The 25,428-nt window shown below is 41.6% G+C and overlaps 1 protein-coding gene and 1 long non-coding RNA gene across 2 annotated transcripts in view; one reads left to right on the top strand and one right to left on the bottom strand.

The window, feature by feature from the left end:
- Window positions 1-25,428, top strand: part of LOC142496501 (uncharacterized) — a 154,152-nt gene that overhangs the window by 42,446 nt on the left and 86,278 nt on the right. The gene's annotated exons all lie outside the window — the stretch shown is intronic.
- On the bottom strand, window positions 23,279-24,932 carry LOC142496500 (uncharacterized). Its single transcript, XM_075603175.1, has 2 exons — window positions 24,765-24,932; window positions 23,279-24,399 (listed from the first exon to the last, which is right to left on the bottom strand). Exons 1-2 carry the CDS (start codon window positions 24,859-24,861, stop codon window positions 23,303-23,305), a joined length of 1,194 nt encoding a protein of 397 aa, XP_075459290.1. The 5' UTR covers window positions 24,862-24,932; the 3' UTR covers window positions 23,279-23,302.

Raw genomic sequence — 25,428 nt, 5'->3', positions numbered from 1 at the left:
TGGATATATACCTTGCAAACTCTATACCCAGATGGCCTTAATGAGGGGTTCATTTATACTTCATTCTTATTAACACCTCTCTGTATATTTTGAGATGTAGATACTAACAGGTTTATCACCTCCTCCACCTATTTACATCTGAGTGTGAACAGCCCGCTATATGGAATCCAGGGATTTATTTTTTAACTGAGTCATATACTGTAGCGGAACTATATTGACTATTAGAGGTGGTTCCATGTAAGGGTTCACATTCCTACACCATTTGCCAACTGAGATATTACCTCTTAGTCTGGCCCTACTTGATCCAGCATCATGTGAGTACCTTTTCAACTACATATCCCATATCTCCTCCAGTCATACATACATACATCACTGACACAGTAAGATCACACTTGGATTATCCTGCCTTTATTTTGGTATGTCAGATATACTTATGTGCGAGATACCTGGGGGTCTGTTGTAACGTTTTCCCACATTATTCATTTTTGATTATAGAATTTGCAGCGACCTGCAAACTCCTCACCAGCGCAGCAAATCTTTAAAGTTTATTGAAACCTCCTTGTGAGGATCACATTAAATAGAGTCCCCTTAATAGGAGGCTCACAAGGAGTTAATTATCAGGGACCTGCCCACTTCTCATTACGAGAATGGGTATTTAAGGATCTAGTGGAGTATGTTTCTTACCACTCCTGCCCTGACGAAGCGTAGTCTCCTACGCGAAACGGCCCATCGGTTTTATATGACGTCATTCTTCTGACGTCGGTAGTAGTGACCAGATTGATGTTAGGAGCTCCGGTGTACTGTGCAATCTGACATCAACTCGGCGGATCTGGTAGTATTGGATACTGACTCTTACTTACCTGTTTTTCTCGCCTTCACAATCACCTGACATGAAGTGTTTGCATAGCTAAAACGGCAGTGTTTGCAGCTTGTTCTTGATGGGAAATTATTTTATTAAGGGGATAGACGATATGCTTTGATGTATACGTTCAAACGCCTGTCCTTTGCTGCATACCAGCGTTACCCATTGATACATGTTGCATTATTATATGTTGCATTTGCTCTAGCTTTTGATCCTACTAGGGATACAACACTATACACTGTAAGTGTCACATTGTGTTCAGTATCTCCAGCTGTCCGTAGCAATTTGACTGTGCACTCTGTCAGGTCCGTGGCAAATACAGCCCAACATCAGGTACTCCTTTAAGGGTTATACTATAAATGAATGGTTTGGCATTTATTTCCCTTATACGAGCATTATACCGGGTGAATGTGAGATAACATTCTCTATCCTGGTCACCACTTACCATACTTTTAAACACACTTCCTTTTTTACCCCACACTCCCTGATATTGTTCCCTTTTGTATTTAATAAAACTTTTTTGTTTTGCGTCGTGTAGCACTTGGCTATCAGCCTGGGATATGTTGTGTAGTCCCTTTAAGTGTTTATCCTCATAGAGTGCAACTTAGGGTTTCTTGTCCAACTGGGGGTTCCGACCCCATTTGGATTTTTGTGTTAATTTCAGAAATTCTCTGAAATTGCTTTATTCACTTAAGTTAATTTGCTAAATTCTCTACAATAACTAGATTTGCTTAATTCTGAGAAGGTCTACACACAATGTTACCATGTTTCACTCACTGTCTGGTGATATTTCTCTGAAAGCTTGCAAAATTGCAATATCTTAGACTAATTTGGGACATTATTAGCCCTCTGAAGCTTGGCAAAACATTTCACAAGGTAGCAAAATCGTAAAAACAAAGCTAATCATTTTGCGACTGCATGTTGGATAGTTTTGCACATTTCTAATCTTAAAACACGGATAACAGTGATATGTAAAATCTAAACAAGAACATTCAAACTGCCTAGTAAAAAAACATGACATAAATAAACATGACATGAAATTCTAAATATCAATTTCATAATTGTGTTAGCTTATTTATTAAGTGTTTTGGTTTTCTTTTTTTTTTTCTTCCTTTGCCATGTGTGCTCATAATTTTTCTAACATAATGCTATATGTTTAATTTTTCTAATTAAATGCTATTCTTTCCACTTTTTCCTTTTACTCATGTGCAAAACCAGGGGGGGCAGACAGTCTTAACTACTTTCCCAAGCCTGGTGAATCCAAGTGCCCAAACCCAAGTGACGGTCGACAAGCTGCACAGTAAAAACACACGCTAGTATACAGTAGTTGTAGAGTAGCAGAGCGTATCAGGGCCTTCCTCATGGGCCGGGACTAGATGATGATACACGTTATCAACTGCGTGTTTGAATTTGACTCCTTACTGGCTATGATGTGCAGTTGCTTATACAGACTAGGGTCTGAGGTTCACCTCCTGCTATCTATTGGTCTGAGGTATCCCCTGCTTTTCACCTGTCTGGGCTTGAGGAAGCTCGCTGTCAAATAACCTACTACCAAATTTAAGTAAGGCATATCTGTCCTTCTGAAAGGCTATCACAACCCTAAATACAGCAACATTACATTTTAATTTCTGTACAATTGCTGATTTCATACTGCATTTTTTAGGTTATTTGAAAAAGTTATCAACATAATTTCTACGTTTTAAGTATTTTTTTATTTGCACATTAGTTTGAGTAATTGTGATTGTAAGTGACATTAGTAAGTTGAAGGGTTCTTGCATTGATGGTCAACGACCCTGCTTTATAGTGTAGTGTGGTCATCTGGTTAGCTTAAGTTGCCTAGTGCAATCTGTCTTTCTTATACACTGTATTTTCTATATCTTATATTATAATAACTAAGCACAAAAGTGCTGTTTCTATTACCTGCTTGTTCAACACTTTTTTATTTTTAAATGTACCATCATAAGTCTGGTTCTCAGAAATGGAAAAAAAGGAAAGAACGCAAAAAAAGAGAACGACAGATTGAGAAACAATACATTTTAACTGAAGATAAATTTAACATGGCAAAGCCGCCTTAAACTTAACATGGCAAAAACAGAGCTCCACATACTTCCTCCCAAACCTGGCCCTACTACCTACTTTAACATTACTGTTGGAAGTACCATCATTCACCCAGTAGCCCATGCACGCTGCTTAAGGGTCACACTCGACTCCTCTCTCACATTCAAAATGTTTCTAAAACCTGTTGCTTTTCCCTCCGCAATATCAAAAAGATACGCCCGTTCCTCTGTTGCTCGACTGCTAAAACTCTGACTTAGGCCCTCATTCTCTCCCGTCTTGATTATTGTAACCTCCTGCTGTCCGGCCTTCCTGCTTCTCACCTGTCTCCCCAATAATCTATCCAAAGGTTGCTGCCAGAATCACTCTACTCTTTCCTAAGTCTGTCTCTGCGTCTCCCTCCTGAAATCCCTCTCCTGGCTTCTGATCAAATCCTGCATCTCACACTAAATTCTCCTCACTTTTAAAGCTTTACACTCTTCTGCCTCTCCTTACAGCTCAGCCCTAATTTCTCACTATGCACCATCCCGATGCTTGCGTTTTTTTCAAGGATGTCTTCTTTCTACCCCCTTTGTATCTAAAGCTCTCTCCCACCTTAAACCTTTCTCACTGACTGCCCCACACCTCTGGAATGCCCTTCCCCTCAATACCCGACTAGCACCCTCTCTATCCATCTTTAAGACCCACCTCATCATACACTTGCTTAAAGAGGCATATGAATACCACTGTGGATTATACTGGACACATGATACATAAAGCTTGGCCCCCTGCAGACGCACTTAACCGAATTCCCTCCTACTGTATCTGTACGTTCTACCTACCTACCAATTAGATTGTAAGCTCCTCGGAGCAGGGACTCCTCTTCCTTAATGTTACTTCTACTGTATGTCTGAAGCACTTATTCTCATGACCTGTTATTTATATTATTTGTTATTTATATGATTACCATGTGTATTACTCTGTGAATACAAGTTATTTTAATAATCTTAAATACAACCAGCAATATGTTGTTGAAGATCATTTTTCTCCTCGGGTAGAAGTTGAAATGGACCACATGGAAGCAGAATAAGAGCAAAGAGCTTGTTGCAGTACTTCTTTTCCCACCAACGAGACTGCAAATCAAGTATAGATGCCTGAGGTAGAAAAAGCTCAAAGGAGCTTCTCTGAATCGTATTTTTTTTGACTGGATGGTGACTGGAAGTATCCAGCTGTATGGTTAGAAACACTTAAAGACAAAGACAGATACATTTCTTTGTGGATTAAAGACTGAAAAATAATTAAGGGAAATAATTAAATGCATTCACGTGGATTGTGCAGAACGTTCATTCCCTGAATTTCTTTTGTATAGGAAAGAATGGTTGTGAGAAACTTACATGGGACTGGCTTGGATGTAGCACTAGATGTATTATACCGTGTCACTTGCTTTGCTTTTTTTCCTACTGAAGCAAAGCTGGCAGTTTAATTTGCAGAAAGAAGGATTTGATCCTTCAAAAACCTAGTGACATAAACTGTATCATAGACTACCAGAACAAGAAAAGAGCAGTCAGAACAAGCAAAGTTATTTGAGTTGGAGAAATCATCAGTCTATAGGAGGATAAAGAGGAGATGGTGAAAAGCAAAGGCGGTTACAAAGAGAGACTGAAACGTTTGCTGCCTTGCTAGAACAATTTTGCATTCAGATGGAGTTCTTAAAAAATAGGACATTTACACAACAGGAATTTTCTTAGTGTACACGTGTTGTTATCACATCACCTCTGCTGCAAAAATATTTAGAAAAAGTGTAGAATAGCCTAGGGAACGGAAAAATACTCAAGGTTCATTATTTATCTTTATCATTATTTTTGTGATGGTGAGGGGGGTAACCAGGCCCTCAATAAAGGTATTATGCCCCACTGGTTACCTGTGATCCACATTTGGGGTTTTAGAGCATCAGCTCTTTAACCTATTTATTGTATCCGCAATGTATGTGATTGTTCGACAATAAAGAATTTATATGTGTTTTACCTTTCCAGGGGTGCCAGCAAGCAGAGATTGCTAGGCTATGAGTTTCAGGGGGGATTTTGCGGAGAAAGTCTTATCAGATTGCGCCTAGATAGTCGGGGCCCATAGTTGCTGGGCGCCCTAATAATGTACCCGGGAGCCAGGTCAGGCAGCCAGATACATGTAGGCACAAGACTCTGGTCAAAATTCTACTCTGGAAACGCTTTTGCGACTCACCGCTAGGACTCCTTGCTTCAGCACAGACCAGAAAGTTAAACGGGGCATAGGGGTGGAAAGTATCCCCCTAATGGTTCCATTCAGATGGATCCCCAGTTCAATGCCCAGTTACCCAGAACCAGTATAGAGGTTCTGGGGGCACTCCAAACATATACGTATGAGGTTGGAAGGCTTTTTAGAAACCAGGTTCGGTTTTCAGTTAGATAGAGAAAACAGCCGTGAGAATGAACCTGCACGTTTTTTCATTCTACCCAAAGGACTTAGAAAAAATATGTGAAAAGTATATGTTATTACATGGTGTTTTAATGGTATATTCTTATACACAGTTTTATGAGCTGGGGACTTCCAGGTCCATGCTTCCGAGAGATCATGTGGCTACCAAGCTTGGTGCCACCAAGTCTGCTTGGGTCCCAGACATGAAAGCCTCAGAGGTTGCCAATGTGTGAAAGCCATTTTGGCAGCGGAGTTAGTCTCAAGTACACACGTCCTGGGATGAATGGGAGTCATCAGACCACCATTTGCCCAGCCCAGACTTTGAAGAGCCTAACTCCGTGGGTGGCTTCTGACTGACAGGTGGGAGAGGTGCCAGGTTGATGGATGTCAGAATCCGAGCTTAGATAGACTGGCAATACTCTGATAGGCTGGATTTTCCCACGAATGAACTCTGAAATACTATAAGAAACCCTCAGCCCATCCAGATGAGAGATTCTCACAGATTCTAAGCGCCAAGACAGCAGCAAATTCGAAATCACCAAAAGATGCTCTTGGAGAAATAGCAGCGAACCGGCTTCAGAAATTTCAAGGTGAGAGATTTTCTAAGTCCCACTTTTCAAGGCCAAGTTCTGAAAACAGAATGCATTGGTCGCGGCTGGGAGTGCAAGCCAAAAAGAGTACCAGGACTTTTGGTACTATCTCCCGGTCGAGGGATTTCGGCAGCTCTGGAGCAGATACGGCGGTGGCATCAGGAATTTCATGCCAATTTGAGTTCCAGGACATTTCAGGACAAGTCCCGGTCAACCTAAAGACTTTGTTGTACTTCTAATTTCACCTAGGAAAGTCTAGTTTTGTAGCCAGACCCCCAGTAAGTATGTTTTCTTTTGTATTTTGTAATTCACTGTGTGTACGTCTGTTTCTATGAAATAAATGACAATTTGTTTTACTATCTTGTTTTGCTCAGTGAATGATCCCTGTGAAAAGGTGTAAATACCTGGTCTCCCGTGACAAACATTAATTTATTAATTTATGTGGAAAGCATGTTCAAGACAAGATACTAACAGAAAGGGAAGAGACTATTTATTTTTCTGTGATGCCACGTCAGCTGTTTTGCACAAAGAAATGAATGTCATTGTTCTGCGATACGGTCACAGAGACTTGGTGACAAATGTTGGATCATTCAAGAGAGGTTAATTGAATTTGTCAATTTTTTTCATGAAACGGGTGAGGAGATAGCGGAAATGCTGTTGTCAAGATTAAATGAGCCTGGCATTAATGTAAAGATAGCAGAGGAGAAAGATTTAATAATGGAGCTAGGCAAAATAAAAGGAGCAAGAGAGCGCATCCAGGAAAAATACCCAATGCTATATTTTGCCCCTATGCAATACATTCCTTAACTGTTGTGGGTGAGCATATAGCAGGGGTGTACAAACTTTCTTCTCTGCGCCCCCTGTCTGAACTCCTTCCTGCTCGTGCCCCCTTCCTTACCATGTCTCCAGTGTCAAATGATGCCACAGTACCATGGCAACGTGACGTCAAGTGATCCCGCGACGTCATTTGAAGCCGCGTTGCCGGAGATAAGGTAAGTGAAGTTACTGAGCCCTCACGCGATCCCCCGGCATTTAATTGAAATAGAAAATAAGCCGGTTGCTTGCTCAAGGAGCCGCGCTATTTAGGTAACAGCCAGCAAGGAATGTTTTAATCAATTTGCTCCAGTGACAGAAATGGACACTATATGAGGGATACTAAGGAAGCCTCATGGGAAAAGTTCATCAGCAGCATCAAAATTGAAGTACAGCTGAAGTATAAGCACAAAAGTCCAAAGAGACACTTGTGTATGACGTGGAGTGTGCAATGTACACTGGCGACACACTTTATTCGAGCTTGGCTAGTCCCACGAATTCGGGTATACCCGGGTATATTGAGGTTTGTGACTGTTTTCTGCCCGAGTGCATTGAGGTATTTTCCAAGCAGGGATTGAAGCATTTTATTCCCGCTGGCTGCAATAATGCACAGTATATATATATATACTGCATTACAATTCATGAATTTATGCCATCTAGTAGACACGCGAAGCATTGCAGCCTATTAAATCCTAATCATTATCATTTAACAGATCAGCCGCCCATCAGCCAGGCATGAACCCAGGCTGGGAAGGCAAATGCAACGGGGCTTGTCAGAGGTGAGGAGTGGCGCATTCCAGGTATCTGCCAGGTACATACCGGGTATTTGCTCGAATAAAGTGTGTCGGTGCAGTACTCACAATCAATCGCCATGTCCCTTATCCTCGTGGCCACATATCAGCAATGAAGCTCTGTGTTTTTTGTCGGCGTCTTGTCCAATCCTGGGATAGCAGCAGAGTGAAGGAGGATCGGTATGACGTCCAAACCTGAACAAACGTTGGAACTCACCAGCAAAAATTGAATAAAAAAACTTTATTAGGCTACATAAAAAATGTGAACATCCACATGGAGAACCTAGCTCCTCCTCCATTTAATGGAAATGCCTTGGGGAAGAGCACAGGCCCTCTGTAACTACCGCCCCCCACCCCCGGTTTGTGCAACCCTGCTGTACAGCATTGTCTTGTCCAAAAGTGATCACCTTTTTTCAATGTGCGAATAGCTTATACTCTATGTTCTCTCTAGTAGGAGCCCTGAAAGGTGGAACATTTTGAAAGAAAATATTGAGTTCTCAATACCCGTCCTAAGTGATACTATTTGGAGTGCAAAAGTAGAAGTAGTTAGTTTAATTGCTTTAAAACCTCCAGGCATAGTTGAAGCTTTAGAGAAGATAATTGAATACAAAAAGCTTTCAAGTAATGCTCAAGCAGTAGGCCTAAAAGATTGTTTTTTTCCTTCAAATGATTGTATTTGAAACATTCTGGATACAAGTTGTGCACAGTTTTAAAAAGAGAAATCTGATTCTTCAATCCAGATCTATTTAAATTTAAATTTGGAGGAGCAAACATTAAAGCTCTTTCTACAAAAATGTAGTCACTTTGGGAAAAGTGGATAGCTATACTCTCCGAAGCCAGGCTTGCTGATAATCTGGGTGCACCTAAGGATTTAAGCACACGTCATCAACGTCGTCAGAGGAGGAAGACAAAGCATCTGAATGAATCTGAAGAACCATCATTAATTGGAAGATGCAGAGTCAACATTTAAGATTAATGTTTTCCTTGTCGTACTCAATACCATTATTTCTGGTCTTAACCAACATTTTAATCCATGGAATCTTGTTTGTTCCCATTTTAAAATTGAGAACTATGACAGAGGAAGAAATTGTGACATCACCTGAATCTCTAGTCTCTAAAGACCCTGAAGACCGTAACCATTTTTATCAAGTGAAATTCTACACCTTAAAAAGGTGTAGAATTTGCAATTGACTTAGATCCACTCTACCTATTGAATGCTATTTATAAGGTACAACTTGAGAGAATATTTGGAGAGATATGCATTGCTCTCAGAATTGTCTGCATCCTACTAGTGACTGAAGGAGAATGAGTATTAAGCAAAGTATAAATGATAAACTACCTCTGTTCAACAATGAGTGCACAACACCTCAATAATCTTTCAATTCTCGCCATTGAGCAAGCATAAAAGTGAGGAGATGGTAAACTCATCAGACTTAGAAGCAGTTCAAAGATGATTTTTTATGAAGCTCCATTTACGTTTAACTAGTAGATCCTACCATCAGTTAAGTATTTAACTATATCTTTTTTGTCATATTGGATGTAGCATTGGGAATCTGTCTATTCTTGTATACATTTGGTATGAACAGTATCCAGTCCTTCCCACACATGCGCATCACCAGCCGAGTCAGCTGGTAAGTTCAGCGCATGTGCCGAGCAGGCCCTATGGCACATGCTCAGGAATGGAGGAAACCTGTCTGGACATATGACGGGTCAAGGAGCGCTGCTGAAGGAGGGGGGATCCTGCAAGCTATTTCTGATCTGCCTCTGCATGACCTTGCCTGCGAAGCTGGGTCTCGCACATGTGCACAATCAGCCGGTAGGTCCAGCACAGGCCTGCCTGTCTCTCTCTCTTGCATTACAGATGCAGCGGCCATTATTTGATCATTTCTCGGTGCCGTTTTTGTAAAGTTGGCTGTATTCCAAGTGCCATTCACTCATTAATCTTCCGTGAAGGCTGTCAATCACACGCATATTTACCGTTGTTGATTTTCCGTGATTAATGTGATTTGTTTGGGTGCAGTTATGCGTGTTTCCACCAGATGACAAAAGTGAAGTGAATCCCTTTGCACAGAGCAACCAGTGAATTGTGTGTAGTCAATTTTCAGGTTTTTAAAACCTAGATAAAAAGAGCCACAGACATCCATTGTAAATTGACCGTGATCGCTGAAGACATTATCAAATTTAGGTGTTTAATAATTATCTACTCATAATGTATCTACTCTTCCTTTCAGGACGTATTTAACAAGGTTCCACCCGAGGAGCTGCCTCCACATCAGTCCTTCGATTGTCCCATTGATCTTTTGCCGGTTTCCATACCTCCCAGAGGAGGTTCATATCCACTGTCACCTCCAGAGAACTGCTCCATAAAGGAGTACATTCAAGAAAGCCTTTGAGAGGGGATCATCCAGAAGTCTTCTTCTCTTGTTGATGCAGGGTTTTTCTTCATTAAAAAGAAAGATGGAACACTGCATCCGTGCATTGAATACCGAGGAGTCAACAAAATCATGGTAAAGAATTGATATCTGTTACCATTCATTTCTGAACTGTTTGGCAGGTTGCAAGGAGCCTCTATTTTCACCAAATTGGACTTGTGAGGGGCCAATAATTTGGTTAGAATTCATCAGTGTGATGAGTGAAAGACAGTTTTCAATAGGCGTGAGGGACACTACGAGTATCTTATTATGCCATTCGGACTTTGCAATGATCAAGCGGTATTTCAGAACTTTGTGAACGAAATATTTAGGGATCTCCTCAACAGATATGTCATTGTATACCCGGATGATATACTGATATTCTCTAAATCCGCACAAGAACATCCAGACCATGTGACGCAAGTTCTAAGACGTTTGCAGGAGAATCATCTGTTCGCTAACTTAGAGAAATGCCAATTCCATCAATCCAGTACCCCTTTCCTGGGATATATCATCTTGGATACTGGATTAGTCATGGATCCAGCCAAGTCAAAGCCGCTCTGGAGTGGCCACACCCTCTCACCTGATATCTGTTCAGCGGTTTCTAGGCTTTGCAAATTATTACCGTCGATTTATACAGAACTTTTCACCCGTCCTGGCGCCTATCACCGCATTAACCAATAAAGAAGCAGATCATTCTCAATGGTTTGTGGAAGCAGCAGATGCATTTGACAGACTAAAGACAGCTTTCGCTTCGGCTCCAGTGCTGTTGCACGCAGATCCCGCATTACCCTGTACCCTTGAGGTAGATGCATCTGATGTGGGAGCAGGAGCGGTACTATCTAGGCAGAAAAACCCAAAGGCCAGATTGCATCCTTGCTCATTCTTCTCCAAAAGATTCTTCCCAGTCAAGCGGAATTATGACGTGGGCAACCGAGAACATTTAGCCATAAAGATGGCTTTGCAGGAATGAAGACACTTGCTGGAGGGTACTGAAAATCCGGTGACTATCCTCACTGATCACAAAAATCTCTTGAACATAGAGGGCGATTGTCGACTGGGGTCACGAAAGGCACGGTGGTCATTATTTTTCTATCGTTTCAACTTTATTATCTCTTACATACCAGGCACCAAGAATATAAAAGCGGATGCCATTTCTCTCCAATTCCTGGTCGATGACACAACAAAGAACCGCGAAGAACCCATTCTTCCTCCAGCTCGCATCATCTTGGCCATCAACTTTGACTCTCTAGAAGACATTATTCGGGATCAATCCTTAATCCCAGACAGTCTCAAAGTTCCCAAGGGATGTCTTTCCGTTTTGCCAGCTTTTCAACAAAAAGTCTTGGAGTGGGGTCATAGTTCCAAAAGCTTGAGTCATCCTGGAGAAAGGAGGACCATTGATTACTGGAATGGAAATTCTGGTGGGCTGGGATTCGGAAGGATGCTAAGAGCTTTGTGTCTTCTTGCCCTGTCTGCGCCTAGACCAAAACACCCAGGAATCGTCCTATGGGATTATTACAACCTCTTCCGATTCCAGACTGGCCTTGGACTCACATCTCTATGGACTTTGTGGTGGAGCTGCCTTTATCTAAGGGCATGACCACGATCTTAGTGGTTGTGGATAGGTTCTCCAAACAAACCCACTTCATCCCGCTTAAAGGCTTACCTAATGCCGCTAAACTTTTGGAGGTATTCATTCGGGAAATATTCTGACTCCATGAGCCCCTCAAGTAATTGTTTTGGATTGGGGCTCTCAATTCTTCTCCAAATTCTGGAGGGCCTTCTGCCAACAACTTGGAGTGTTCTTACACTTTTCCTACGCTTACCACCCTCAGTGTAATGGACACCCAAAGCAGACTAACCAGTCCTTAGAAAAATATATTTGTTGTTTCATCTCTGACACTCAAGATGATTGGCAGATCTCGTGCCCTGGGCAGAATTCTCTCATAATAATTTACGGAGCGACTCATCCCAAGAATCACCATTATTCGTTAATTATGACTTTCTTCCTTCTGCTCTTCCCTCATCAGGAAACACATCCGGAGTCCAAGCCGTGGATAACTGGATTCAGCAACTATAGGAGTTATGGGGGAAGATCCAGGATAACCTTCAGAAAGCGGTATCCATGCAAAAAATGCATGCAGACCGGCATCGTCGTGAGATGCCAGCCTATAATCCTGGCGACAAGGTATGGCTTTCTACCAAAAATATCAGTTTAAAAGCGCCTACGGCTAAGCTATCCCCCTATTTCATTTGATCTTTTCCTATCATCGAGAGGGTCAATCCAGTGGCATACCGGCTTCAGCTTTCAACTTCTATGAATATCCGGTCGGAATTCCATATGTACCCACTGAGGCCCTTTGTACAGGATCCCAGGTCTGCTGTTCCTGCATCTCCTCTGGAACCTGTCCTGGGGGAGGGACAACAGGAGTTCGAGGTTCAGACGACCCTGGACTCAAGGCAATCCAGAGGCACTATCCAGTACCTGGTCCATTGGAAGGGCTTTGGCCCTGAGGAACGTTCCTGGATCCCCAGGGATCGACTTCTTATCTGGCATTCCACCAAAGACACCCCTCGAAACCATTACTGCAGCATCCGGAGGTCGCTCTAGAAGGGGGAGGGTTGGGTGCAAGTTCCGCTCCAGAGTTTGATTCTCACTTGCTGCAGGCTTCCTCATCAGCTTCTGCTGTGTGCACTATGCACAGCAATGAATCAGCACTCTGGTTTCACTTTCAGCCTCTGCTGACCAGCAGTTCCCAGATTGGCTGAATCACCCTTTATATGCTCAGCCTTTGCACCTGCAATTTGGCTGAGAATAACAGTTATTTCATTTGACATGTGCTGGTCACAAGCACGCTGTTATGCCTTGTCATCTTTCCTTGCAGTTACACCAAGACCCTTGCTACGGACACCGACTACCCGCCTGTCTCCTGCCCTCCAACTCTGCTATGGATATCACTACACTGCCTTCTCCTACCCTCGCCCTCAGCTACGTAACCCATAATACTCTCACCTCTCCAACCCCGACCCGGCTACCATGACTACGCATCTTCATTCTAGGCGCTACTTCGTGGTCCCAGGTCGGTGTATCTATATCCCCACCTCTGCCTCGCGTTTCAGTCCAGTCTGCGGTGAGCACTTGTTACAATTTGCCATTCTTTACAACTCAATGTGCTGTTTTCTTTTACTCTGTAACTTCCACACCAACCATACTGTATGTTAACTGAATTTGGATGGCTGTCTCTTGAGTCCAGACGCTATGTACATCTTTCTAGTCTCACCTTCATGTACTTTCTGGACAAGTTACTCAATTAAGGGTAAGAAGGAGTGGCTCAGTGAGTAAAGACACTGACTGGTATTGAGTTGAGCAGGGGAATCTGGTTCAATTCCTTGCGTCAGCTCCTTGCGTCAGCTCCTTGTGACATAGGGCCTCATGCAGTAAGCGTTGATAAGGGATTTATCGCCATTTTATAGGCAAAATTGGGTTTGAGATTCAGTAAGCGCCGATAAGTGCTTGATTTCGCCAGGTTTCGGAGCCGATTATTTTGTTATGGCCAGTCGGCTGCCGATAAGTCTGTTTTCGCCACTGATCGCCACTTTTTTAAATCGGCTGGATTCAACAAAAAAAAACAGCTTATCGGGCCTGATCGGCACTACGAAATTGAGATGTTATGGCCAATTTCTCCCGCCAACTAAAGTTGGCAGTTTGGAGGGGAGAACGATCGCTAAGGCTGCCGGAACGGCACTTAGAAAAAAAAAATCTTCTGTACATCAATGGAGTCAATGGAGCGGGGACGTATAACAGTATAGTACTGTTTACGTTCTATTACTCACAATACAAATGTCATTTGCATTACAGTGTGGGGGCATTCCCTGCATTGTGTCACAGCTGACGTGTATTATTTGCATAACATTATACTTTTACATGTTTGCAGCATTTGCGGGTCACATTACTCATCATGTGATGATGTGCCAAGGGAAAATACTATACTCAACTCTTAAAGGAGAACCTCACATCATATCACACATTTTACTGAACTGAGCGACAATTATTTACATGATGTTACACATGACACACATGTCACACATACACCGTATATTCATGTTCCTTTACATTACACAATGCTTGTAATGTGACACGCATCTTTAAACGTTCATGTACATCTAAATTCTCATGTTTACATCTAGGTTTGGGTCGTCCCTATTTTCATGACGTCACTTATTGGACGCTCAATCACATTGCATGTTTACATTGTAACCGTAGCATTACAAGCACTTCAACCTAACTTATACACACATGTACAGTAATTCAGCATTGGGACACCTTGTAAACTCATTCTATACCAACTATCCTCATTACACAAATGCATGCATATGCACACGACTATTCATTGTCACAATGTCACAATAACATGCCTAATTACACATGTTACACAAAACTTTTCCCACGTCAATCTCAGCCTTTTTGCCTAATTACATGACTGACTGTTGCGTTCACAAGTGTTACATGCATTGCACATGCAACTATTTATTTGCAACCAATGTTTCTACAAAGGTTCACGTCACATCATTGCCAAATATCATCATTCCCTGCAGAATACACACAACAAATACTTATAACAAGAACTGCACACAGCTTGCCACAGAAGTACTTTATTATGTTAATGTAACACCTTGCATTTTACTATGTCACCTGACATCATCACATACCTATTTAAAGGACGCCCATTACCTGATCATTCACAGCTACTCATTTCAAAATGTTGAGATTGTTTAGGAGACGGAGGAACATTCTTTTCTATGACATGCTTGATGATGAAGAGAATCATATAGGGCAAGGGAGGGACACACCGAGGGACAGTGACAGTGACAGGGACAGTCACGCGGATATGACAGAGACAGGGAGAGGGACAGGAGATCAGAGGAGAAGACAGAGGAGACAAGTTGTGCCTCGTCCGCGTCTGTACAGGGAGAGAACCCTGTTAGATGGGATGAGTGAGGAGGAGATTGTAAGTCGCTATCGTTTGAGTTCAGCAGCAATCTTAGCTCTTTATCAGGAGATAAGGGGAGATTTAGATTTTTTCACAGCCAGAGGTCGTGCAGTCCCTGGGCTTGTTAAAATGCTGTGCTTATTACATTATCTTGCTTCCGCGTCATACCAGACAACTGTGGGCATAGTGGGCGGGGTCTCGCAATCTACATTCTCGCGGGCCTTGACCCAGTTTCTCTATGCACTCAATAGACGCGCTAGGAATTATATTCATTTTCCTACAGAGGCGACAGAGTGGCTGGAAGTCAGGACTGGCTTTTATAATATAGCAGGGATACCATGTGTGCTGGGTGCAATCGATTGCACACATGTTGCTTTGATTGCACCTAGTCAGAGTGAGCATGTGTACCGCAATCGTAAGCACTACCATTCACTCAATGTACAGGTGGTACTGCTGCGACACACTTTATTCGAGCAAATACCCAGTATGTACCTGGCAGATACCTGGAATGCGCCGCTTCTCACCTCTGACAAGCCCCGTTGCGTTTGCCTTCCCAGCCTGGGTTCATGCCTGGCTGATGGGCGGCTGATCTGTTATATGATAATGATTAGGATTTAATAGGCTGCAATGCTTCGCGTGTCTACCAGATGGCATAAATTCATGAATTGTAATGCAGTATATATATATATATACTGTGCAGTATTGCAGCCAGCGGGAATAAAATGCTTCAATCCCTGCCTGGAAAATAACTCAATGCACTCGGGCAGAAAACAGTCACAAACCTCAATACACCCGGGTATACCCGAATTCGTGGGACTAGCCGAGCTCGAATAAAGTGTGTCGCCAGTGTATGTGATGCGACGATGAGGATAATGCATGTGGTACCCAAATTCCCTGGTTCCAGTCACGATTCCTCTATCCTGAGGAACTCTTCAGTCTTCCATGCGTTCGAAGAGGGACATTTTGAACATGGTTGGCTGCTGGGTGAGTACACATTTACATGTTATACACTGGCGACACACTTTATTCGAGCTTGGCTAGTCCCACGAATTCAGGTATACCCGGGTGTATTGAGGTTTGTGACTGTTTTCTGCCCGAGTGCATTGAGTTATTTTCCAAGCAGGGATTGAAGCATTTTATTCCCGCTGGCTGCAATACTGCACAGTATATATATATATACTGCATTACAATTCATGAATTTATGCCATCTGGTAGACACGTGAAGCATTGCAGCCTATTAAATCCTAATCATTATCATTTAACAGATCAGCCGCCCATCAGCCAGGCATGAACCCAGGCTGCGAAGGCAAACGCAACGGGGCTTGTCAGAGGTGAGGAGTGGCGCATTCCAGGTATCTGCCAGGTACATACCGGGTATTTGCTCGAATAAAGTGTGTCGGTGCAGTAACACAAAACACTTTTTTATTTAGGAATGTTGGCATTGTACAATTTGATCACTAATGTCAGCTTATGTGTGCTACATTCATTATAGGTGACTCAGGATACGGAATTAGGCCGTGGCTCTTGACTCCGGTGCTAAACCCTCAAACTGAAGCAGAGGACAGGTACAATGCAGCCCATATATCTACAAGATCTGTTATAGAGAGGACATTTGGCCTACTCAAGACCAGATTTAGGTGTCTGGACAGAACTGGTGGGGCTCTTCTATACAAGCCTCAAAAAGTGTCTGATATTATCCTTGCCTGTTGCATTTTGCACAATGTTGCACTCAGGCACAATGTACAGTCAGACCTAGCTGAGCCTGTGGTAGACGAGCATCCCACCCATGTAGCTGCTGAAAATGAACAAACAGCCAGTGGTGGCCAGACACGCCAGAATCTCATCAATTCATTTTTTTCTTGTAAGTAAAAACATATATGTTCCAAGTTCTACTTTTATACTTACATTATGTTATCTTAACAATAATGTTTTTTTATATACCCTTCTGGTAGGACACAGATGAATATGGGTTGCACACCTTTCTTCTCTCTGCTGTGTGCACAAAGGGATGTGGCACCGGTATGTTATTGTTGCACAGGTTATATAATCCCTCTTCAATTTTACTTTAGTTGTGTGTATGTGAATACAACTGGGGTAACAAAGCACTAATATTTTAGCATTGTGTTGTTCCTTATGCTAACACAATACACATATTATGCCCATACTCATTCATGCTTCTAGTATGCTTACATACAATGTTATTGGTGCAGTGTAACATGTACATCCATATGATGTGTACACCAGCCTGATTTACATTTTGAATGTCATGAAATATACATGGTGTTGCACATTTAACACCAAATACACACTTTGCTGTGTTGTTTACGGTACTGAAGATGGCATGTCAATGTTTGCAATTTATATATTGTTCCTTTGCATTATAGGTATATCTCCAGTATGACTGATCATGGTATGTATATTTGCTGACATCTCTCATAAGATGTGCCTACATCAATCTTCCTATAATTATTTGTAGTAAAAACCCAACATATTGGTTTAAACACAAATGTTACATATATGTACTTTCTGTATCATGTATATGCATTTAGCTACTCTTGAGCTTTCATGTGCATTGTATTAGAAAATGATTACTCACATTTCATCACATTTTATGTATGTTTCCTTATAAATTCCATTAATGTAATATAGAGGTGTTTGGAGACAAGGGGATAACTGTAGTTATTTCTTTACTTACGGGAGATCATTCATCACGGATGAAATTGACTGATCATAAAACTCCATGCATGAATGCCTGCAATCACAACAATGCGTACTACTTCTTATATTTAGCAATGTTGGTGTTTTGTAATGCTAGGAATTAATAGTCAACATTAATTTAAATTTGTGACATGTGTATGTATAAGTCACACGTGTGTGGATGTGTCCTACATGTACCAAGTGTTAAACTGTTAACAGAGAAGACAAATTTGTCGCTAATGTTACTGTCATTTAGCATTTGTAATTTACCAATATGACAATGTTGGTAATATTTTTGGAATATAAATCACGTCACTTCATCATTATCATGATGATAATTATCAAGTATTCTCACAATTGTAACGTCAATCACGTGCACATTAGCATAGACACACTTTTTAAGACAACTGTTTGTGTCTGTATCAATTTGTGTAGGATCCATGTATAACACCGACAAATGATAACACAAGCTTTATTATGGTAGCTTTTATCATCTTATTGACTATACTATGTATTTTTATAACGTTTAATAAACACAGTAAACTATAGTTAGTTAGGTTAATGAAATATACACAGAAACGTACTTCATTACATGATGTTGATGTCATATTCAGAACTTCATGCATTGTAGGGGACCACAACATCTGGCCAATAACATTATTTGCTACAGTCCCAAACCATTTTATCAACATACCCATGTAACAAGAGATTTTTAACAAGAAATGGCTAGTTGGTTGTAAGTGTCCTTTACATTGGGAGAAGGAGTGGCTCAGTGAGTAAAGACACACACTGGCACTGAGAGTTTGAAGCAGGGGAGTCTGGTTCAATTCCCGGTGTCGGCTCCTTGTGACCTTGGGCAAGTCACTTTATCTCCCTGTGCCTCAGGCGCCAAAAAATAAATTGTAAGTTCCACGGGCCAGGGACCTCAGCCTGAAAAATGTGTCTGTAAAGCGCTGTGTACAACTAGCAGCGCTATACATGAACATGCTCATATTATAATTATTATTATTCTTATTCTTATTGTTACATAGTTTCGACAGTCATACGTTCCATTACACAATAGAATACACAAATGTGTTAGCAGAGTGGGAATGGTTGTTATATATAAAACACACCATGCCATAAAATGATAGTAGTCATTAAAGAACACTCAATAAAAATTCATGAGGCACTATTTTGCAACATCATTATGTTAATTAAGTGCTCATGCAATATAGGCATAAGGGTATCACATTTTTAATTGTTTGTTAATAAGCGCTGCAAGCAATATAAAATTAGTTCCATATGTAGTATAGTAGTCGGTGACTCCTCCTCACAATCATCTCATATAAAGGTAGACTCTTCTGAAATCATACATTGATCCGATTGTATCTTCCCTGACATCTCTGAAATACAGCAAACACATGATGGTCAAATATGGCACCTTACTATATATGTATCCGTGACAACGCGTTACACAGCTCTATATGATTGTGTACATACACACGTCACTCACTTATATGTTAGAAGTACAAGTGTACATCAGTATGTAATGTTTCTTTAGATTTGTAGCAGGCATAACTATGTGTAGCGGTCATGTAAAATGCCTACAGTCATCTCTCCTGTTGGCAGTAAGGCCTGGTAAGTGTGGGCATGCCAGCAGTAATTATGGAGGTTTCCCCTCACACCCTGGTGGGGTGCTCTGTGTATGGCTGGGACTGGTCACATGCTCTGACTCCATGGTTAGTGATGTCAGAGATGTGTCAGCCTCAGAAGCTTACATAAGGCACAGCACTGTGTTCTAAAAGTTGTTAGTTGTTCTGCTGAGAAAGGAGTTCCAGCTCTTGTCAGAGCTGAGGAAGGAGTTCAAGTTCTATCAGAGTGTCAGTTATGTTATAGTAACTCCATGGGAGGCTGTGTCCAGGGACCTGGCACAGGACAGTGATTCCTGCGGGAATAAGTGAATCCCTGATCTAGGTGACATACCTAACTAAAGGGAGCACTGGCGAGATGAGTGGCTGAAGATACTCCTTGTGGAGGGCAGTTGCCCTGCCGTGTCAATAAAGATGAGTTCAGCCAGAAACCCTCTCGTGTATCTATCTGGAATGAGTGTACAGAGAGGAGCACCACGGAGGAGTTCCTCGCCAGGATCATCCCCTTGCGGACGCAGGGACCCTGGTGAGGTGGAGGCGCTGCACTGGAACTAGGTGAGACTCAGCACACTACCTCAGTCTGACGGGTCCTCCCCACACACCATCATGCGGGAGACTCAGGAGTCCTGTAGCCAGCAGGTGCACCATCAGGCATATTCACACTGTAATGGGGTCCGGTTAGACCACAGGGGCCAATGTGAGATTGGGTGGGTCAGGCCGGGCCAGAAATACCGTTACATATGTATATGAAGTGAACGTTGCCTGTATACTGAAAAATGTGCGCGCACATCTTAGTGTGCGCACGCACTTCACGCTTGGCTGCACTAACTGTTAGCGCATGTGCAAAACAAAGCGTACGTTGTGCGTTCAATACATCTTGGAATTACCATTAAACATAAAATCTTTATTTCAAATACAATGAATACGAAACTACATTCGTTCTAAACGAGTACATCTGTATTCTTTTTAAACAGACGTGTTTGGACAGAAAGGACGGCCGATAACACAATGCGCAAATGCAATACGTGTGACGTCATGTTAAACCAGCGTGAAACGCACGCTAACACTCCTCCCACTCAATTAACATTCGGCTAACGCCCAGTTGACGCCTACAAACACTGAGCCGCACACATGACACACTGCAGTTACCGTTACTATAACAAAACATGACAGCCAATAGGCTTTGAGGCGCGCACGTCGCTTGGGGGCGGGACTTACATCCGTAATCCTTTTTAAGGACGCCTTGGGCCATGACAAGGGTCCCACGTCATACGTGGGGGACCCGCTTTTAAATGTTGCATGATAACAAAACAGGTATGTGTTATAGTTATGTTAAAATGTTGCTAATATGGTTAAAGGGATAGGAAAGTACGTATATTTATTCCGTCAGCAATGTGTACTACTCTTTCAGGTTATACTATATTGTATTCGGCAACAATTTCTTTGTGATCGCTACATGTTATGCAGTCTGCAATGTTACGCTGTATCCACGCATTGAAAGGGAAAATGGTGGTTAAAAAAAAAAAAAAAAAACATTTAAACGCACAGTCAACGCATAACGGTTGTTATATTTACCATTCTTCTAGAATTAACTCTTCGTCTGGCTGCAACTGCTCGCTCCAGAAATGCAAGGCATTTTCATCCACGCTTGACCCACCCGCTGAATCCAGTATGACACACATCTCCTCCATGAAGCGCTCATAGGAATCGCCACTGCTTTCTTCAAACAATTGGTCGGGAGGTAGGTTCATTTCTTCAAGTTCCCATTCCAATGCATTTTCAGCTGAAAGGCTTGGTACATAATCATAGTACTTTTGTTGTTGTACAATGTGGGTTTCAGGAATGGAGGGTGCAGATATTGCAGCAGGTATCGATTCACACGGAACAGTAGTAGCGGATCCATTGCTATTGGCATTAGGAATAAATATGCCTTTCACAACAATATATGTGCCCTCTTTCAGGGTAAAATGCTTTTCCTTTGCAATCTTCCAGAAACCATAGGTGTGTTCTAGCTTATCCTGCACACGTTCAAAAAAGTCATTAGTTGATAAAGTGAATCTTATTGAGGAATTAAAATTCCGCGCATGCCTACGGTCTTGGTAATAAGGATATTTAGCTCGAATCAAATCATAGATTTGGCGTGTGCTTGCTTTGTGTCCGCGACTGTTCAAAATTGCTTCTGAAACCATGTACTTATAACCTAAGAGGGGATTCATATGGTTAACGAATTCATCAGCCATGTCAGAGTAGCACAAAAGATGTGTGCAGTTCTGTCTTCTTTGCTCATCAAAATGATTCTGCTCAATGGCTAACAAATTCCTGTATTTTGTTTTCAAGGTCAACAAAAGTAACTACTTTTACTCCTTATTTCAAACGCCAATTGGATGTGTCCTTTTAATTGGTTTAACTTTAGTGGTTAGTGATAGGCGAATGTGGGAAAAACATGTATCATTTTTTTATCTCGTTTGTGAAAACATTCCTACACTTTTATTTCAGTAACATTGAGTTTTCTAGAAAAATAACAAAGAGCACTGTGTGAAAATAGTGCTTAGACAGCCATATCAGTAAATACACACAACTGCAAAATGAAATGTTTTTTTCCCACATACATTTCTGTGTGTATTTGAACTTCTGGTTAACTACCTGTCTGCATGAGTTTAAATACGTGTGTATCTATATATATATAAATATATCTCTCTCATAAAAAAAAAAAAATATATATATATATATATATATATATATAAAGTGTATATTGTACTATATGTATAGTGTGTGTGTGTGTGTGTGTGTGTGTGTGTGTGTATATATATATGTATATATGTATATATATATATACTGCTGCGGCACAGTTTATTCGAGCATTTGCCCGTTCTGTGCCGCAGCAGTAGCCTGGCGTGCGCCCGAGTGTGACGGGCGCACGCCGAAGCAGCGGAAGAGCGCCCTCCGATCGGGGCGCTCTCCCTACCGCTGCCGGGTCCGCCGGGTCCCCCGGAACCCCCTGCCGCTGTCCCGCGATCGCGGGACACCAGGGCTCCCTCGGGGAGCCCCTGGACACGCGTGCAGGGGGCGCACGCTCCCGATGACGCGTGACCGCGCGTCTATGACGCGCGGCACGCCGAGGGGCGGCCACTAGCAAGCCGGGAGATTTCCCGGCTTGCGGTACCGACCACACTTCAATAAAGTGTGTCGGTAGTGTATATATATAAAAATATTGTTTTTTTTTTTTTTTATATTGCAGGAGTACACACAACATATTGATGGCAGTAAGTAGGCCTTGTATGAAACCTATTTAAATGGTGATAAACATGAGTGAATTAAGTAATAAACATTTGTTTGCACCCAATAATGTTAGAGGCTCACACTTAGTATATTTGTCAAACATTAGGCCTGTATTATTAAAATAGTGTGTTTTCACAAGGAAGCATGAAGTGTATGTTTTTTGTAAATACATCTATACCAGTTTAGATAGTACTATATATACACACACACACACACACACACAGTGTGTGTCTGTGTGTGTGTGTGTGTGCATATATCAATACATACTACATATATTTTAGTATAAATTCAGAGATGTTCTTGAAACAAGAACACATAAATGATTAAAGGACAACATTACAATGGCCACCAAAGGTAAGTAATATTTAACACAAAATCCTGCTGTACACGTACAAGAAAGATGTTTGCAGTTAAATAGGTGCTTTTATAATTGCATGAAAATAATATGCACATGCAATGATTACATCAATTAACACACCCAAATGCAATGTTTTGCTGCAAAGTCAATGGCAGCTTCTCTAAACTTAGCAACTGGCTCCTGGTGGACCATTACTGAACAGACGATTAAAACATAAATATTTATAACACTATTCATTAATTAGGAGTGTTAACATTTCCAAATCTTCACGTGTACAAGAACATACTTGAAAGTTTGGAAACAACACAGTCTTCAGCATACATACAATAGTAATTAGATAATCTGAAGTCAACAAAACAAGGCCAAAGACATATTTTCTGAATTATAACATTTATTTTTTTTGTTCCTTTTGCGAGCGAGTAACAGGCCTGCTTGTTGTCTCTTGAATTTTCCTTTTTCTTTTGCCACCAACTTTAGGCACAACAGAGCCACTTTGAGTGGCCTCTGGCACTTCACGGGCAGGGCTTGTGGCCAGTGACTCACCTACAGGGCTTTTGGGCAGTGATTCACCTACAGGGCTTTTGGGCAGTGACTCACCTACAGGGCTTTTGGGTAGTGACTGTTCACCTACAGGGCTTGTGGCCAGTGACTCACCTACAGGGCTTGTGGCCAGTGACTCACCTACAGGGCTTTTGGGCAGTGATTCACCTACAGGGCTTTTGGGCAGCGATTCACCTACAGGGCTTTTGGGCAGCGATTCACCTACAGGGCTTTTGGGCAGTGACTCACCTACAGGGCTTTTGGGTAGTGACTGTTCACGGACAGGGCTTGTGCCCACTGACACATGTGAGCAAGTTGGTAGACACTGCACAAGTGATGGTTGGTCTGTTTCATGTGTGTCTTGTTTTGTTTTTGTCGCCTCCTTTGTAGGTGTCTGCTGCTGAATTTGTACAGATGGCAGCGGTAGGATGTCATCAGGAACCTGCACAGCAATGTCTGCTACTTGACCGGTAACATTTGGGCCTGGTGAATGAATATCAGATGAATGTGGTGAAAACTGACCTGCATGAACAGATCCTGCCTGTGAGGTGTTGAATTGTGGTACATTAGTCATTCTCCAGTAATTAGCTTGTGTTTGCTGAACAACTAATGCTTCGAATGAGGTGTTGATTTTTTGCAACTGTTTAGGCACTTCAATGAAGACTCTGTGGGGATGTGCCAATTGTGAAACTGTTTCTTCCTGCAGTGCAATTATCCTTTCCAGCACTGTCATCAGGTCAGAATGGCGACGATTTTCTGCTTCCACAATTTTTCCCTCAGAAGCTACAATTGCATCATATGTGGTATTTGCTGGACGTTTTGGCGGTAAAACAGTTTCAATTGGAACCTCTTCATGGTCACTTGCTTGTATTTGTGTGTCTATGGCGGCGGCGGCGGCATCATCATCATCATCATCATCATCATCATCATAATCCTCTTCATCATGTTCTACAAATAAATGTACACATTATTAAATGGCATGTTAATCTCTGCTGTGTTACTATGTAATTCTACTGTGTCAAAAGAAACAACTAACATGTTTCCATACGTTTTATAACCTCACATTAAAAACTACCTTGACTTAAGAATAATGTTTGGACTCAGTATGAAATATGAGTGAATGAAAACTTGCTGTAAACTCACAACTCCTACATGATAGTTAACATCACTAACACAATACATGTTGGCTTACACTTCATTTTCACATACACTAAGTAATCCTATTTAAAGAACATGTGCAAAACAATTAATGAACATGACAACATAACATATAGAAGAGCACATATTATATGGCCACCAACTGATACACTCACCTTCTAGGTGTGTTGAGCTGGCTGACCCAGGTGAAGACACTTGTTCCCTCTCAGGTGACACATGTCCTTCAGGGGCAACTATATATAACAATAACATAAGTTTTACATTTACATGTGTAAATATTGAACAAACAGTTATTGTATGTTCTGTATTTATGAGTACGTAACAGCATCAGTTCCTTAACCCAAAATGTGTGTGTGAAAGTGAACATAAATAGTTGTAATAACAATGTACATGCCTGTGTACTTAGAACTTTTGAGTTCCCTAACATAAAACATACTATATTTCTGCAGTAATGCGTGAGGATAAATAGATAAAATTTGAACATAAAAATCATATGTTGTGTAGTGATATCAGTATCATAATGTACATAACTATCATGAGATGACCATTCACAATGGTTATCATGAAGGTGGTCATATTGCAAAAAGTGTTGTTTTTGGTAGAGGATATGTGTGGTACATTAATATAAGATGTGGCACACCTGAATGTGGCTGTGACTCAACAAGACAACACATGCAGTGTGTGATAATGTGTCGTTGATAGTAGTAGTTCAACTATAGATATGAGTGAACTAATGTGTGAGGTACGCTTTGATAAGTAATGAGTTGTTGGGGCATTTAGTAGCTAAAGTGAAGCTTTCAAATGAGTGTGATTAACTTC

This window comes from Ascaphus truei, chromosome 6 (assembly GCF_040206685.1).
Source record: "Ascaphus truei isolate aAscTru1 chromosome 6, aAscTru1.hap1, whole genome shotgun sequence".
In the NCBI taxonomy this organism is placed as follows: Eukaryota; Metazoa; Chordata; class Amphibia; order Anura; family Ascaphidae; genus Ascaphus; species Ascaphus truei.
The sequence above is the reverse complement of the archived record's forward strand: the minus strand, read 5'-3'. Positions and strand labels throughout refer to the sequence as shown.

Excerpts from the sequence above, each read along its gene's own strand:
- LOC142496500 (XM_075603175.1), bottom strand. The coding sequence starts at position 24,861 with ATGTTATTGTTATATATAGTTGCCCCTGAAGGACATGTGTCACCTGAG. Across the intron at positions 24,400-24,764 it reads CAGCTCAACACACCTAGAAG|AACATGATGAAGAGGATTAT; the intron begins GTGAGTGTATCA and ends ATTTATTTGTAG.